Genomic DNA, 17,341 nt, shown 5'->3' with positions numbered 1-17,341 from the left:
CTCTGTTATTGACCAGCTTTACAGTCTTAGATATTTTAATTATCACTTGTTTTTTCTGCATTTTCCTGCCATATTTTTTAATAAGTGTTCCACCATGATAAATTTGACTGCATTTTTGATCAGTGGTGGCTTATTCTAAACAAGAGAAATGAAACCCAGCACAAGGAAATAATCTTCTGTGTTGAGTAGAAATTAGAACAATTGAAGAGATGGGGTTGCTTGTGATTTAATGTTCTCACGTGGTTTAGAGATGAAGGAAGAGGAATGCTATGAAATGGACAGTAGGGATGAGTAATGGGGAAGGTTTTGTGTGCCAGCCACAAGCTCATGTGGCTCAAGCAGGCTGGTGGTTTGGGGTCACTGGGGTCCCAAGGACCCTTCTGGCCCTATAAGCATCAGCACATGGTGGTGGAGAAGATGGACATAAAGTCACCTGGATACTGTCCCTGGGAAAAACCTTACAGAAGAAGAGGTAACAGAAACATTTAATAACAGTTACTGAAGAGAATTCTGGGGAGAAAGATTAGAAAACAGGGAGGCATCAGAAGAGGGGTAATACCCAGGGCTTTGATGCTGATACAGATAGTATTGATTTGGAAAGAATAAAGAACAAGCAGAAGAGAACAGCTGGAAACCATAAAAAAGTAGGAGAGCGGATCAGGGTTTCAAAGAACAACCTGGGTTTTGAAAGTGCTCTAATTGCAAAAAGAGAAAGTGCAAACTGAACAGGAGGAAAGAGGTGTTGCTGACCTGCAGGGCTTTGTAATGCCATTATTATTTCTTCTGGTGCACTCCAAATAGGTTCCTCTGGGCAGCTTTTGATTCACATCCCAGTGAAGGCAGAGCAGGCATGGCAGCTGCAGTTCTGGTCACCTCTCATCTCCCTGGTGTGTTCTGCACCCAAAAGGCTTCAAAAAATGTAATCAGGTGGGAGGGGCATCGACAAGCCTTAATTCCTGGGGTTTTCAGTTTGGGTTTTATCATCCTGATTTTTAACCATAAAGCCCAGAAACATTATCTTTCCTCCCCTGATGAAAGCTACATGTTGGTCACATGAATCCAGCAGCTGGAAGACCTGCCCTGAGCTGTGGTGCTGCCCCAGTATTGGTGATTTTGCCCCACGTGTGTGCTGCACACCCCCCTTTCGAGCCAGTTAGAATTTCCCATTGACAATACTCATTAGGGAGGAAAATTCTTTTAAGGCTGCACATCGTCTAGGCCTTCTGGTGGATAGGAAATCACTGTAATTGTAGTCTCAGGCATTTATTGACTGCTCCTTCAGGGCAGAAAATACTGATGGATGCATGGAAGTAATTGTGTAGGTTACTAATTATTTAGCAATTACTTCTGCATTTGAATTGCAGGCTCTCACAGGCACCCCAAGGGAGGGCTGTTTTGAGCACAGCCACCGCTCACAGATTGTATTCCCATTTTTTTTCCCCAGCTGCTGAGTGGCCCTGGGCAGATCAGGTATCTGCTCTATACTTCAGGTTACTGGCCTGAAGAATATTAAAACAACACTTACTTCTCTCCTCATTAATATTTCAGCAGATCCCCTGTGCCTGCAGCTATCTGCTGTTTGAAATAGGAGGGGGAGAGGGTGTTCTGGAGGGCTGTGCTGCATTCAGGCATTCAGCCCTGCAGATGGGAGCTGTGCAGAGGCACACAGGGACTTGGGCAGGGTGGCTGCTTTTGAATGGGGATGGCTGTATCACCAGGGTTTGGTGAGGCTGTGTGGATGAATGCCTGCCCAGCACTTAGTGATCCTCAAAAGAAAAAGTGCTGCACTTCATAACATGTGAAGGGTTATTACATTATAGAGTATTATTGTCAAGGCATCATCTTTCATTCTCAGGACAAGTGTTATGTGATTGCCAAGAGAAGTAATAAGTAATCTGCATTAGTCTCATGACTGAGATGTAATGGGGTGACTTGCTAACATTTTCAAAGTATATAAAACTATCTGCTGTAGACAGGGTCTCCGATTGTGGTACTTAATGATTGTAATAAATTACATTAATAGCGCAGTTTGAATTTCAGCCCAAGTAGAGAGGTGTATTCAGCAACATGCTTCAAATCAAGATGCCTTAGCCTAATTTATCTGATGTGCTGGCTCTCCTTGGGTTTCTCTGCAGCAGCCACTCTACCCCAGCTGCTCTAGCAAAATGGGTGGATTTTTTTTTGCTGGTGCCTTCGAAGCCTGTGGGTGTCACCAGCTCAGTCCCACCTGGAAATGAGAACTGAGCCTGTGGCAGGCAGAATGTGAGGGGAAGATGGGAGAGGAAGGGTGGCAGATGCTGGGGATGCCTGTGCAGGTGAACAACATGTTCTGTTTAATCAGATCCACTGATTTTTGTCTCCAGACTAGAGATTGTCTGAATAAATCATAATGGCTTCTTTAGCACCCTTATAATGTGTCACACTGAATATCCACATGCTAATATCTGTGCCCTGCAGAATGATTCCTCTTCTGGTTTTGGCTCTTAATACTTTGCTTGCTTTTTGTCTTGTTATTTTTTAAACCACTGGTAGAGGAAAAAAGGCAACACCTTGTTGTGTAAATGCACAATTATCAGTGCTAACTAAGCATGAGTGCTGCTGCACTGAAGTGTCATCTGATAACAATGCTTCATTCTGCAAACAGCTGAAGTGGTACCTGAGTGACTCTTGTTCTCTAAAAGCAAATATTCAAATGTCTGATAGGTGTTTAGAGTGGCTTTGAATTTCCTGCAGCATTCCTGACTGGCTTCTCCCTCTCTCTGCACTTTCAATAATAAGTTTCTCAATAAGCTCTGTGAGAAATGGTTCATTACCAGTCATGTGTTTTAAAACACAAACCTCAGGGAAAAGGTTCCCAAAAACCTCTGGCAAAAAAGAGATACGGGGAAGTAGTTGCTTTCTTCTTAAGTTAGAGTTCAGGTTATTTCAGGCATCATTTACTGTGTAACCATAGTTTGATGTGTTGAAGGCTGTTCCTAGCAGTCCAGGCACGTTTTGGCATTGGTTTTTTGGTAGAGGATGTTCTTGGGGCTCTCCAGCTTCTTGCTGGTGTTGCCCAGCTGCTCTGCAGAGGCAGCCTGGCCTCCCCAGGCTGCAGCATTTCCCATTTCCCTGCCTGCAGAGCTCCCTGCCACTGCCTTCCAGGGAGGGGAGGTGCTAATGGGACACATCCTCATGGTGGGACTAGGCATATAAATATTTAACCATTTGCAAGAAGAGTTTCATATTGCAATGGCTTGACAGGGTGTTTTCTTTATTCCTACAGCCCTGTGCTAGGTAGGATGTTTCCAGCTGCTTCTCCTGCCTTCTGCACACACCATACACAAGTACATGTTTATTTATGTTCCCTGTGGTTTTTTAAAATCTATTTGAATGTGGATATAGCAGTTGATATAGCACAGCTGGTCTCATGGAACACCCTGAGCCTCCCCAGCCCCCTCCTCACCCATGCTGACAAGGTTGTAGTGTTTGTTTATTACTTTTAGTATCATTGCTTTGGTTTAGGATTTTTCCACGCCTTAAATGTGCTTGGATACACTTGTACATGAGTGCTAACAATAGCATGTGGCAACACCTAGTGATAACACAGCAAAAATCAGAATAAGTAAGAATGATTTGTTCTGTGGGTGACTTTCTCCTGTGCTGCCGCTGCCTTTAAGACACTAATTGGAGTATATGTTAAATTTCAGACCTATTTGAAATGTGCAATTTGTAACAGTTTGACTTATTTAACAAGAAAATTGATCTTTCCCTTAACCTCATCATTAATAACTACAAAAATTGACAGAGAATCTCCTATTTCAAGCAAATGTAAATATTGTGGGTTAATTTCTCTGAGCTCTCCTTCATTGCCTGTTTTCCTTCCGATCCAGCTGCTGCATCTGCAGCCTCCTCCTGGTTGCCTGGATACTCTGAATTTCCTCAAGGCAATTGCTAATCAATGTGCAGTTGCAGCTAGGTGAATCCTGCAGACAGCAGCCAGATCTGTCATCTAGATGTGGAAATCTGTAGCAGAATGTGATCTGGGAGGAGAACAGACAAAACACCATGGCAGGAGCTCTGCTCCCAGGAACCAATTCATCCTGTGCTAATCAGACACAAGCACTCCTGCTGGATTACATGAGCAGAAGCTCTTCTGCTAAAATTAAGGGTCAATTGTTTTGGTTCTTGTACAGCGCGGAGAAGAGGAGCTGAGTCTCAGAAAATAAAACAATTACATTAATAATTGCATTTCAAGTCTTTGTGTCAAGGCCTTGCTTAATTTTGCTGCTTATCTCCAAGTGTCTTTCCCAAAATACCCCTTTTCACCAAGGCAGAAAGCTATGAAGTGCTTTTTGAAACATGAGCTATTAATGGAGTCCTTGTTAGCACAGAGTGGTAGCTTTGAAGATGAGATGCACTTCTCATGGACACAGGGCCCTCTGTGCTGCTCTGAGGCTTTTGAGTTTCTTGGGATTTTTTAACTGCAAAATTAGACTTCACATGTAGGCATCAGTAAATTCAGAAAAAATCAGTAAATTCAGAAAAAATCAGTAAATTCTTCTAGGTCCTTTGCTGAGGCACAAATGCACTCCCAGTCCCAGGCACAGACATCTTTCCACCAGAAAGGAGAATAGCTGCTGCCAAGCAGACACCTGCAGCCTAAAGTAACTCAGATATGTGGTTTGGGAGCACATTCTTCAATTGCTGTAATTGCACCATTAGAATTAGTGTTTAAACTCATGTTTGATCTCGCAGTTAGCTACTCTGCCTTCTTCACCTCTCCGTGTCAGCTCCCTGTCCCCACCCCAGCAGCCTCCATGGTCTTCTCTTCCCTCTCTGCTTTAGTGTCCATTCCACTTCTGAACCTGTTTGATTCTGCCTCTCTTCTTCTGCATTTCAACCATTTCTTGTGCATTCAGCCCATTCCAGGAGCAGCATCTTGGCTGGATGGAGTCCTTCCAGCCCAAATGGAATTGAATTCAATGGTGTGAATTCAAGGGTTTCATGGAATAGATTCATAGATATTTTACTTAAGTAGTTGGTGTATTTTTTGTATTTTAAATTCCAGGTCACACAAACAATTTAAGGTGAACTTACTGCCCATCAAGGGAATACTTAATAAGACTGCTTTGTTATTTGAAATATAAGACAAATTCTCCAAAAGCAACATTGTCAGTCAAGAGAACTTTCTTTTTAAGTTTTAGAAAATTTGGTTTAATTCAGGACAGGGTGGAAGCTGCTGTAGATTGCTTTCATTGATTGTGATCACTGCTTGAATTGGCAGAGCAGGAAGTGTTATGATGATGAGAACTTGTCTTATTGTTGTGATGAGCTGTTACCAAAGTCTAATTACTCTGTGTGATGCTAAAATGTGTAAGCTGCCAACACTTAAAGATAAGGAGATGAAAAGAAACTAACTCATTCCAAATAGCTCTTCTGTTTGGGTTTTTTCATTATTATTGTTATTTTTGTGCACTCTCCTGAGTGGTGCTTCAGAGTGCAGGGATTAAGTAATGGATTTGGCTGCAGATGCTGCCATCAAACTTCAGCTGTGGTTAAGTAAGTTTTAAGCACCAAGGGACTGAATAAAATAATAGTTAGTGAAAAGTGCTGACGAGGGATTCAGTTAATGGTGTGTGCATCTGTGGAGTGAGTGGGTTGTTATTAGCTATTAATTCAGGTGCTGGAGGCAGGATCCAAGTGTGATTGAGGGGAGGGTAAGGAGTAGAGCCCCAGTTCCCATAGGAATTGGGCATGGGAATGTGCCATTCCTGCCACACTGGCTGCCGCAGAGCTGACAATTCCTCAGAAAAGTAGAATTTCCTGCAGTCTTGTCCTGGAAATCGCCATTGTCTGGGGGACAGAGACATCCTGTTGGGGTCAGAATCCTCAGAAGTTTTGCAGAGCTTCACCTGAGCTCAGCACCCCGGGGAGTCCTGCCCTAACTGCTGTGCTGACTTGAGAAAACGTTTTGGGATCCTCTGGGATGACAGATGCTTGTGTATGCACATGTAACATGCTGTTAATAATTAGAGCTGATTGGATATTCAGTACAAATTACACTGGCTATGAAGTTAGCCCCTTCTTTGGGCTTACAAGTGGCTCACAAAACACTGTTAAAGCCTATTTTTAAATGTATGTTTCTTCATAAACATTGATAGATTTAATTTGAACAAATAATGTCAAGTCTGAGTGTTGTAAAACTCTTGCTGGGCTGTTCACTGTCAGTTGTTAATGGAGAATGTTTGGATTTCTGAGTCACAGTGTAAATATTTTCTATTTCCAATGTTGAGGATGAAACATGAGGTTTGATGATTATTTTTACCAGTCCCCCCTAATAGTGTGTCTGCTCCCACGCCCAGGCCCACATGCCATGTCTTCAAAAATAGCTGCTTAGAGAAGAGAAATAGGGCTGACTGCATCCAGCAAATATGAGGGAAAGATAGCATTTCCATTTTCTCTCATTTTCCATGTCACCTGGAAGCTGGGTTGGAGCATTCTTTTAAAGATTTCCATCATGAGCTGGGTTATTTCCCCAACCTGTTTGTCCTTGTGGGAATCTGAAGGAAGAGCTCTGATTTTTTCTAATATTGACTCAGATTTAATCTGCCTCCTGTGGTGAAAAAAGAAAAGTTCAGCCCCAGTGGCTCCATTTCCCATAAACCCCACACATGGAGAGCCGTGCTCAGTTTCAAATTCGTATTTGCTCTTTTTATATGCTCATTTATATTTACAGAGATTCTCTAAGACAGCACACTGTCTTGGTAGAGAGTAATTATTCACTAATGTTAGTCCCAACAACCATGGCTGGTTTGAAAAATGACTCATGATTTTGGTGTAAGAAAACCTGAAATACTTCAGAGAAGCCTGTTTTTCTGTTGAGGAACAGCTCTCCGTAGACTGGTAGGAACTCCAGCTTTGCTGTTGCTAGAGGAACTGAAGAGGAACAAAATTCAAAGATATAATCATACATTTCTCTGTAATTGGAGGAGGGATGGTGCCATCTGTGCTTTGCTCTTGTCCAGGGGAAATAAAACCCACACTATCAGCATCTATATGTCCCCTTCATCCTCTTTGTTGCTTCCATCCTAAAGAATTTAACCAGTTAAAACAGACCCAAAATAACTTTTGCATAAAATAGTGATGTGCAGCGCTATAAATAAAAGTCATTTTCATGTGTATGGCACACACATGGCTCTCTCTGCTTAGCAGTTAATATCCTTAGAAAACTTTTATTTTCCTCTGGAAAACCAAACAAAGCAACAACCTTAAAAAGCCCCCAAAACCACAAAATCCCAGAGCAATGTTGTTCTTCATGAGAAAGAGGATAGATGGGAGCAAGGTTAATTATCCTTTTTTTTTTTTTTTTTGCCCACCTACGTTTGTATTTTCCCTTTGCACTCCCTCTCCCCCATTCCGCCTCTTTTTCTATAAAACAGTTCTGCAGTATGTAGAGCATAAGAATTATTTCTCTAGCAGGAACTGCAACCTGCTTGCAGAGCCTCCGTACCCATTAGAGGCTCTTTCCAGAAGCAGTAATTTCCTTCTCCCCATAAATTATGCATCAATGTACATTTAAGATTCTGAGATGATGAACAGAAGATGAAAGCGGCGCTGCTCCCGTGGAGCTGGAGCCGCGTCCTTGTGTGCGGGCTGGAGCACACCTTGTTCACACAGACCTGCACGTGTTGCTGTCCTGCTACTCCAGCTGGAGCAGCACAGAGCTGGGAGCTGCTCTGGCTGCTTGGGCTCTGCTCTGGGAAAAATACCTTCACAGAATTACAGGATCATGAGTTTGGAAGAGACCTCTAAGATCATCGAGTCCAACCTGTGCCCTAACACCTCAACCATAGCACCAAGTGCCATGGGCAGCCTTTTTTTAAACACATCCAGACATGGTGATTCTACCACCTCCCTGGGAAGAGCATTCAATACTTTATTATTCTTTCGATGGAAAATTGTTTCCTGATACCCAACCTGTCCCTTCCCTGCTGCAGCTGGAGGCTGTGTCCTCTGGTTCTGTCAGAGACCCACCCCACCTATCTGCAGCCTCCCTTCAGGAAGGTGTAGAGAGCAATAAGGGCACCTCTGAGCCTCCTCTTCTCCAGGCTAAACAGCCCCAGCTCCTCCAAACATTCCTCACAGTGTTTGTGTTCCCAGCCCCTCACCAGCCTCGTTGCCCTCCTCTGGACATGCTCAAGCATCTCAACATCCTTCCCAAACTGAGGGGCCAGAACTGGGCCTTTCACCTCACAGCAGGCAGTGAAGGGGGAGTGATTGCTCTTTTCCTTTTCCCAGATGGACTCTGCCAGTCCAGCTCCTGATGGGTCCTGGTGATCCTCCTTCCAGGAGGAGCTGCTCCAGGATCCTGACAGGCTCAGAGGTGAAGCTGGCTGGCCTCTCCCTAGGTCTTCTATTGTTAAGAAAGGGATTGTTTTTTTCCTTTTACAGTCAGTGGGAGTTTCACCAGGCTGCCACAACTCCTCAAATATGGTGGAAAGTGATGTAGTAACTCTATTCAGGTTCCCTGCAGATTCATCTCATCACATCCCACGGACCTGTGCTCCTTCAGGTTCCTTAGATGGTCTCAAACCTGATCTTTTCCTACAGTGGCTGAGCAAATATGTACTGAAAAATTATGCTTTCAGGTTATATATAGCATGTGGAGATCAATGAAGAACGTAATGTTTTAGAGAAGAATTTTGCACTGTTGCTACAATTGAACTGTATGTGAGGGCATCCTTTGTGTTTTGTCATGTCAAAGGGTATAGGGAAAATTTTTAAGTCTATCCTTGGAATCCGAAGATGGGAAATAAAAATTAGCAGTAATTCCTGAAAGAAAAATGTTGGGTAGTTTTATATAAAACTGTTGCATGTAACAGGCCATTGTGTAAAAATTAGGAGATTCACCTTGCAGTGGGTCTGAATTCCTGTAATGCTCAGTGCTTTGGGAACAGAACCTACAGAGCTGAGGTTGCTGTGGAGATATTTAGGGCAAATCAAGCACTGCTGTGGTGTGGAGGTGAAGTGAAACAGGGCCAGTGAAATACTCTGTGCTGTGCTGGCATGAATGAACATGCACTTATTCTGTGTTTCTTCCGTGGTCACTTTAAAATGGCAGGGAGGCAGCCCAAGCACTCTGCACTGTTTCCATCACAACTGGTGGTGGATTCTGAGCATGTGCTGGCATAACCCCGTGGGCATCTGTGTCCCTTCGAGCTTAGCCTTAAGGTCTGGGTCTTCACTTCTACCCGAGTTGACCTAACTGCTGAATTTCCTCTTTGAACAAAGCCATGTGGTATCTTTCCTTTTCTCTCCTTTGACTAAGTTTTCTTTTAGAGAGAAAATAGTGTTTGCTTTCCAAATGCAACATCCCCCCTAAAAGAACCTGTGTACTAAAGCAGGCCATGGAGCCTTTCATCACTTCTCTTGGTGATAGCAGTCATGAATTTTTTATTTTCTGCAGGGCTCACTCCAGATCTGCCACAGCATTGTGTGGGTGCACACATGTAAAAAGGCTACTAATTGAAATTCAGATGTAACGAGATGAAGTTTTGCTATTCACCATGACTGCCTTTTGTTTTAGCCCATGTACGCTCAGTGCACCTAAACAATACAACCATTGCTTCTCCTTTTGGATTCGACAAGAATAACTAAAAAGGCAAGAAATATTTCTGTGTCTGCTGTAGAGATGAAGTATGCGCCTCCAAAAATGGGAATGGCACGTGTTAGCTTCTTTATATACTTATCTGTGGGGAGGGACTGAAATTTAATGGAACTGTAAAGAAAATGAAATAGAAAACTTACTGCTATAAACTGTTCTCTTTTGAAGATGCAAATGTGTCTCTATTGCCTAGGTAACTATTATGGAACGCCGAAGCCTCCAAGCCAGCCCCTCAGTGGGAAAGTGACTTCCACCAATGCTTTGCAAAACCTGCAGTCTGGCTCCAAGCAGTCGACTCCAAAGCGAACCAAGTCATACAATGATATGCAAAATGCTGGCATAGTGCATACAGAGAATGAGGAAGAGGATGATGTACCTGAAATGAGCAGTAGCTTCACAGGTAAAGCAAAAATACCGCTGTCCTTCAGTTAGAATACCTGGGGAAGGCTTCTGGAGGGGGTTTCGAAGAGGGAGTGTTGTTTTTAATGTGTTTTCTGCAAAGCTGTCAGTGTCAAACAGATCTGGCTGACACCTGAGTGGCAGATACCCAGGTGTGATCAACCACATGCACAGCTGGGTCTTTCCAAAAAGGCCTTGTGGGATTGAACTGATTGAGACAAAGATGTGGTAAAGTTCAAATCCATTAATTGCAGAAAGGTCAGGGAAGAGTGGAGCTATGGTTGACAGTTACAAACAGTATGAAATGACTCAACCAGGTTTACATTTGGAATTAATTATTGCTCCTTCCTAAATGTGTTGCTGTCCTTTATCCTTCCTTGCACCCAGGGCTGCCCATCACATACAGTTACTGTTCTAGGTCCTCTTCTCCAGGTACCTCCCAGCACATGGAGAGCTGCTTGCTGCAGGAATGAGATCTGGAGCATGGGTGCAAGTTCTGTATTTCATGAAGGTCTTGTGTCCTGCTGAACACAGATCTTGTTCCCACTTTCAGCCTTGGTGAAAGATCACTGGAAACCTTTGCAATCTCAGGTTAAGTGCTGTGCAGGCAGATTCAGAGTAAAACACCATTGGAGATCCATTGAGTTTCCACAGAAATCAACTGGAAGTTTGTGAAGCTCTGAGGGGCAAGAGCTCTTCCCCATGTCCCCTGGTCTAGTATTTGTTAGTGCTTAGAGCATTGTTACCTCAGCTCAGTTTCAAGCACTGAATTCATCCTCAGGGCTCTTTTTGAGGCAGGTACTGAGCCAGTATTATCCACACCTTCAAGTCTTTCCCAGCTGCTTGCTTTGGGAGCTCACCCTACCCGGTCCTTTGTCCTCTGACCACTTTCCATCACTATGAAAATTTCCCTTCCCAGCCCCTGATGAGTCAGATCTGTCCTGCCAGTTCTACCTGCCAATGTCCTGGCTCTAACATCTCTTTAGAGCTTTAAAAGGATTTAGGCTGAGATTTAGTTTTGGTCCTCTGCAGGCCAAACTATCAAATGGCTTTTGAGGGTTGTACTCTCTTTGGCTGCTACCTGCTGCATTTCCAACTCAGATTGCTTCTAGCCAGCCTAATTTCTCCCAGGTTGGAATTTCTGTCTCTGCTTACCAGCTCATTGACAAACCAAGGGTGGTTTCCCACATGTCGTGACATGACAGCAGCCTCAGCCTTGGTCACGAGATCTGATTTTGGGAGGAAGCTGGTGGGAGATCTGTTATTTAATTTCCTTTCTGCCCATCTCAGTTTAGTGTCCCTGAAGTAGCTTGAGCATCATTTCTCTTCCTTGTTTTCCTTTGCAAGATGAAATACTGGAAGATGCAGCTCATTTGTCACAACGTTATCACACCCTGGCCCCTTGCCTTCATTAAACGAGCACAGAATCAGGAAAAGAGTTATTTCTCATATACCAAAGTGATTCCTTATGCTTGTTTCACATGAAAGTGTGCTAGCCATATTAAAATGCTCCTGCTTCCCTTGGAGACCTCTGGGTAACTTGTGTTTTCCAGATTTTGGCATGTTTGTACTCTCAGTTTTTAGCTGGCGATGATTCTTTCACGCTTCTTTATGTTGTCATCTTCTACCTAAAAATATCAGACTCCAGGAGGGCTGAAAAGCAAGCACTGAGGGTACTGGTATAGTCTAGATGTTTTTCTTCCTGTTCCTCCCAGTGTTCTTGTCTTTTGGTAATGGCAGCACGCAGGCTAGGATAATGAAGGAGCTGTTTCCAGGGTTGTGGGCTGTGAACTGAGGATGTCCATGGTCTCTGGTGTGGAGAGCAGGGAAGGTCCTGTCTGTGAAACTCTTTCAGCCCCACTCCTTGGGGACTTTGCAGAGGGTGACACTGATCTCTGTTTTTTGCTCAGTGCATTGTCAAGCTGTGCTTGTACTGATGTTCTCAGGGGATGTGGAAGTGCTGCCATAAATTTTCAACACTTTCAAGAGCCAGAGAAAGTCCCTTTGGTAGACAAAGGGTTAATTTTAGAATTTGTCTGTTGTTGCCAAAATCTCTCTGTGAAGGAGTGAGGGCACAGACCTGTTTATTGGGGAGCATTTACTGTCATTAGTGATGGGAGGGGATGAGCAGCATTGCTTCATGGATACAGCTCAAAACTGCATGGATACAAGATCAGAAATATTTCCTTAGAGGGAGAAGGGCCAGATACAGCATAAAATACTCCTGGCTGACTTTGACTGGAAGGGTACTGTGATGAGCCTTGGAATAAACCTCCTCAGACAGCAAGAACGGGCACTAGTGAGCAGCAACATGTGGACACATGGTACAGTGCTGCCATTCATATTAATTTTTAATTTAAAATAACACACTGCACTGAAGACACTCACCATTAGCTTGTTGACTTTGAGCTTCTGGCAACATTTTGCACTGGTAAAATCTCTTTTGATCATTCTTCAAACAAGAAATTTTATCCTCCTAATCCTGTCCCACAGTTGGCACTGCAGGAGTGAACCTGTAAGCCTGCTTGAAGGCACACTGAACTCCTCCACACCAGCGAGCCCTGGCCTCAGACAACTGGGAGGAATTGGGTAGCTCAGCAGGACCTGCTGGAGCTGATCACAGCTCCTGGTGTGTTTGGCTGGCAGAGTGTGTGTGGGCAAGGAGAGCTCGCCCCTGCCACCTCAGAGGCTGCTGGGGCTCTGCCCTCGCTCCATCTGCTGCCGTGTCTCGTGAATTAAAAGGCAAGGAGAGGCAAACTGGCAGGATAAACCCGGAGGAGCGAACCGGGGAAGGACAGGACCGATTGTCACTCGTGCCTGTGTGTGTTTGTTCGCAGCAGAGTCCGGCGACCAGGACGAGCACAGCGCGCGCGTCGGGAGAGAGGCAGCGCCAGCGTCCGCCAGCGAGAGGCACACCCACGTCCCCACCACGGACCCATCTCAGAGCCTCCCCCAGTACCTACCTCCTGCTGCCGAGGATAACCTAGGTCCTCTGCCAGAAAACTGGGAGATGGCCTACACGGAGAACGGAGAAGTCTATTTTATAGAGTAAAGCGCTTTTTTGTTGTTCTGATTCCATCTCTCTGCCTCTCGTGGACCTCCGTGGATGCGTTTTGTGTGTGTGTTAAATATTTAGTGGATACAGTGAGGTTGCAGAGCTGTTAGTTCTTTACTGCTTCTGAAGGGGGTTTGCATTTCCTGATTGGATCAACATCCAAATTACTCCTGAGTTCCAAGGCAGAGGGAATTGCTTGTTTTATGAGGGTAGTTACAAAAGCAACAGACACTTATAAAATGCAGGCCAGTTGTTTTCACGGGTGGGATGAAAGCTCCTAATTAGAAGGGCTGCAGCTTCATTCTGTGCATAAAGCAGCTGAAGGAATTCCTCCAGTCCTGTGCAGCAGAGACAGGGATGGACTTTGTGTGTTGTCCCCTTGTCACAGCAAAGGGGCCAAATGTGTTAATGTTCTCCAGTGGTTTGCAAAAGGTACAGTTCAGTGCAGGGTGGGCACAGCAAATTTGGAGCACCTCAAGCTCTGCAGTCTTTGCCTAAGAGCTGATTGCTGTCAGCAGTTTTATGATGATATTGATTTTTTTCATGCCATAAATAATAGTCTCAAATTATACTTGTCTAAATTTATTGAGGTAGGAGTAACTTATAAAATAGGAGCTGTTAGTGTAAGAGATGTCTTGCACAGAGTTTAGCTAGACATTAACACTCAATTAGCCTTTGGAACTCAAACCCTTAGCTGCCAAGTAGAAGAGGGGTGGAGGAATTGATTTTTGGATTTGATGGTCTGTTTAATGCAGTTGTGGAAACCCAACCAGAAACCAATGCCCAGTTACTGCAGAAGAACTTCCTCTGTTAATTAGCCCTGTCTCCTGTGGAGAGTCACACTGGATCAGGGCTGTGAGGGCAGCAGTCCTGCCTCATCGTCAGGAGAGGAGGCTTTTGGACAGGGCCAGGGGAAGGTTCAAGAGCAGGTTTTCCCTTGGCTGCAGGGGCAAGGGAATGCATGAGAGAAGATTGCCAGGAGATCTAAGGACCTGGGTGACTTCTTCAGCTGGGAGAGGGCTGCTCTAAAAAAGGCCATTTTCCAGGGCACTCTCAATTACCTGAAGAGGCTCCAGCAGTCCCTGAGTGGAAGACAAGGTCAGAAGGCGGCAGAATGCAAATTCTCATCAGATGAAACCAGGATGAGCACATTACCCTGAGCACAGCTTTCTCCCCTCACTGTGTCCTCAGGGTGCCTCGTTATTTGATGTACTCTCTGCCCTTTATATCGAGAACAGCCTAATAGCCCGTTCAGCCTGCCATTTTCCTCCTTGGAGGAGGACAGATGATGAGCAGTAAATGCTGCCCAAGCAGTCAGTTGCTCCCCTTTCTGACCCCACAGGGGCCCCTGCTGTCCTTCCTTACAGGTGCTTCCATCGGGGGTTCTGCTGCCACCCCCGATTTCCCCAAACCCACCCCCATGGCTGCTGTGTCTGTGGTCTCTGAGCAATGCAGGACCGCAGCACCTGTAAATAATTTGTCAGGAGAATCATGTGTGTGTTGGGAAAGCACAGCCTGCAGCATAGGCCTGTGTGGTGTGAAGCTCTGTGTGATGCAGCAGCAGCACCCGCTCCCTCCCTGCAGTGCGGTTTGAGGAGATGCTCCCCTGGGGCTGATTTTGTGCACAAACCTGGTGCTGTGGATGCAGCACTGAATGACTGCAGTTCTGTTAGTTCTAAGGACACCCTGAGCCTGGAAACCATTTAGTTTGATTTGTGTCTGGTTAAGAAACAGAACTAATGAGCAGTGTGGACCCAAGCTGGCTCAGATGTCGTTCCAGCTTTCTGTGGTGCTTCGGGTATCAAGTCAGGGTGCTGAATGGAGCAGCATGAGTTTCTTGCACAGAAACAGGGCAGGTCCAGTGGGGCCAGGGCTGTGTGTCAGATAACCAATCCTGGTCTAGCTGGAGCAATTTGGTTCTTGAGATATGTTTCTCTGGTGCTTTAGTTGGGATTTCCATTGTCCCAGTCCCCTGTTAGCTGTGCATGTTACAGGTCTAACACAATCCTTTCCATCTGAAAGGTGTTTAGCTAAATTTTCTGTGCCTCAGCAAACTACACTGTTGTGAGCCTTGCTTAGCAAGTACAAAATTGCAAGAAATATGCAAATATTCTATTGCTCTCCTCCCACCACCCTCCTTCTCAGCTAGACTGCAGACTTGCTTATAAATAAGGTGGCAGAGCCCCTCTGCTTTTTGTTAATTTTCCTGACTTGCTGAGTTTCTGCCATTCAGTTTTCTAGGTGCTGATCAATTGCTCCGAAGCACACATAAGGATTGAATACATTTGCTCATCCTGCCTTGGGAGGGCTGGGTTGTAGGATGTGTAAAACAAGGACCTTTTATTTACTCACTCAGATCCTGGGAGCAGGGCTGGCCCCTTTTCTTCCAGGACAATACAAGTTTTCTGGTTGGTTGTTAGTTCCTCAGGGATCATGGCCCTCATTACAGAGCCCTCATGAGACTTCTGTGAGGCTAAATTCAGTTTGTAAACCTCTTTGAGACCTTGAAGGAGAAGAAAATAGCATTACTACAGTATTGAAACTTAAAACTGTGTTAGAGGCTAAGCTAGATAAGTGATACCTCAGGGACTGGAGGGATATCTTAGCAGGTTGTGTCTAAGATGACACCAGGTTGTAGAAGAGGCATTATATTATCAGATTGTCTGCTTATGCAAATGAAATTATGGGAGAAAATAACTTCTAGAAAAATGTATTTTAAGCCTGTTTACTATGCAACCTTCACCGCTGGGACTGGCATCATGAGGCTGTCAGGGGACTTGTGGAAAGGAAGAGTTGAAAGTAAAGCTGTTCAGCTTCCATCAAAGGCTTAGACAGAACATTTTTATTTGTGTAATTATAAAGTTTTCAGTCAAAACCATTTTTGACTAATGCTTGGGTCAACTCTAGCCATGTCAAAGGTCTTTTGTAGGAACAAAGCTCACTGCATAATTTAGTGAGGAAGGGAAACCTCTGCCTTTAGCTCAGAGACAGCTCTGGGAATTATAAACAAGCCACCAAAGACAAAAATTTGGAAATTAATATTATAATATTGCAGCATTCATATGCCTCTTTCCAGTCAGGAGTGCTGATTTGTACAGTTTCACTTGTTACCTGTGTGTTTTCAATGCCAAAGTTCTTGTGATTTGGTTGACTAGTTTGCACAACATCCAGTTGTAGAGCTGTTTCTTTGAATCAAAAGTATGCCTCCAGGTCTGTTGAATAATAAAGAGGATATATACTTTTATGTCATGGATACTTCAACTCTGCTTTATTAACAAAGGTTGTATTTCCATTTTTGGTTTCCAGCCATAACACAAAAACAACATCTTGGCTAGATCCACGGTGCCTGAACAAACAGCAGAAGCCTCTAGAAGAATGTGAAGATGATGGTAAGAGACTAAAAATAGTGACATAATACTGTGTTTGGTCCATTCCTAGGTGACTTTTTTCCTTTTCCTTCTCTCTTTCTAATAACTGGTATTCAGAAAGACTTCTGAAACTTTAAAAAATATTTTTCAGTAAGTACAAGAGACGATATCCATAATGTTGTAAAATCGCTGTGAATGTAAAACAGCCGTTGAGGTGCCAGATCATTTAATAAAAATCAAGGAGGTGCTACAAGTAAGTTTTTGCAAAGGCATTTGAAAAGCCACTGATGCTGAACAAGACTCAAAGCTGTCTGACATGTTTGCTTCTTGGATCTCTGTGTGGGAGGGAGTGACTGAGTCTCTGCGTGCTCCGCTGTGTTCCGCTCCAACCGCCTGCTTCACATGGATTGAGAGAGTTCTGTTGCTGTTCCCTTGTTTGAGCAGAAATAACTCAATTGCTTCACTTGTGCTGTTAAATGCTGACAGTCTGTGCAGTGTTGTGATTGCTGAAACAAGTTCCATTTGAAAGGGTAGGAAAAAATTTGCACTGAGATTTGGTATTCCTTGAGATGTTGGAAATGCAAGCCACTGTCCGATTTAGAGCAGCCAAATGCAGGACTGTTAAAGGAGGTCCCTTCCCGGCCTCCTTTATGAGATGTTGGAAGAAAAAGTGAATTATGAAAATAACTCAAGTATTTGGGAAAACCTCTGAGGGAATTTTGGTCTACTGACTGGGAAAGATGATGGAATTGAAATACATCATCTTGGCTAATACAGTTCTGTCATGGTAGACACTTCTTAAAAATTGAAGGGTTTCCTTTATCAGTGTTGGTGCTGTCCCTGTAAAATCAGTTTTCATAATACAATGAACGG

At 44.2% G+C, this 17,341-nt stretch overlaps 1 protein-coding gene across 20 annotated transcripts in view; it reads left to right on the top strand.

Moving 5' to 3' along the window:
- The window catches only part of MAGI1 (membrane associated guanylate kinase, WW and PDZ domain containing 1), a 331,729-nt gene that overhangs the window by 245,887 nt on the left and 68,501 nt on the right, over nucleotides 1–17,341 (top strand). For 19 of the 20 annotated variants that reach the window (XM_084214798.1, XM_084214791.1, XM_084214800.1 and 16 more), the window contains exons 4-6: nucleotides 9,840–10,046; nucleotides 12,883–13,093; nucleotides 16,407–16,489. In XM_084214798.1, coding sequence (XP_084070924.1) covers nucleotides 9,840–10,046; nucleotides 12,883–13,093; nucleotides 16,407–16,489 — 501 coding nt within the window. The remainder of the gene's footprint in view (nucleotides 1–9,839; nucleotides 10,047–12,882; nucleotides 13,094–16,406; nucleotides 16,490–17,341) is intronic. The other variant, XM_084214795.1, reaches the window with a different exon arrangement.

Source organism: Fringilla coelebs, assembly GCF_963513975.1.
Source record: "Fringilla coelebs genome assembly, chromosome: 13".
In the NCBI taxonomy this organism is placed as follows: Eukaryota; Metazoa; Chordata; class Aves; order Passeriformes; family Fringillidae; genus Fringilla; species Fringilla coelebs.
This window is presented reverse-complemented; position numbering and strand designations above follow the sequence as displayed.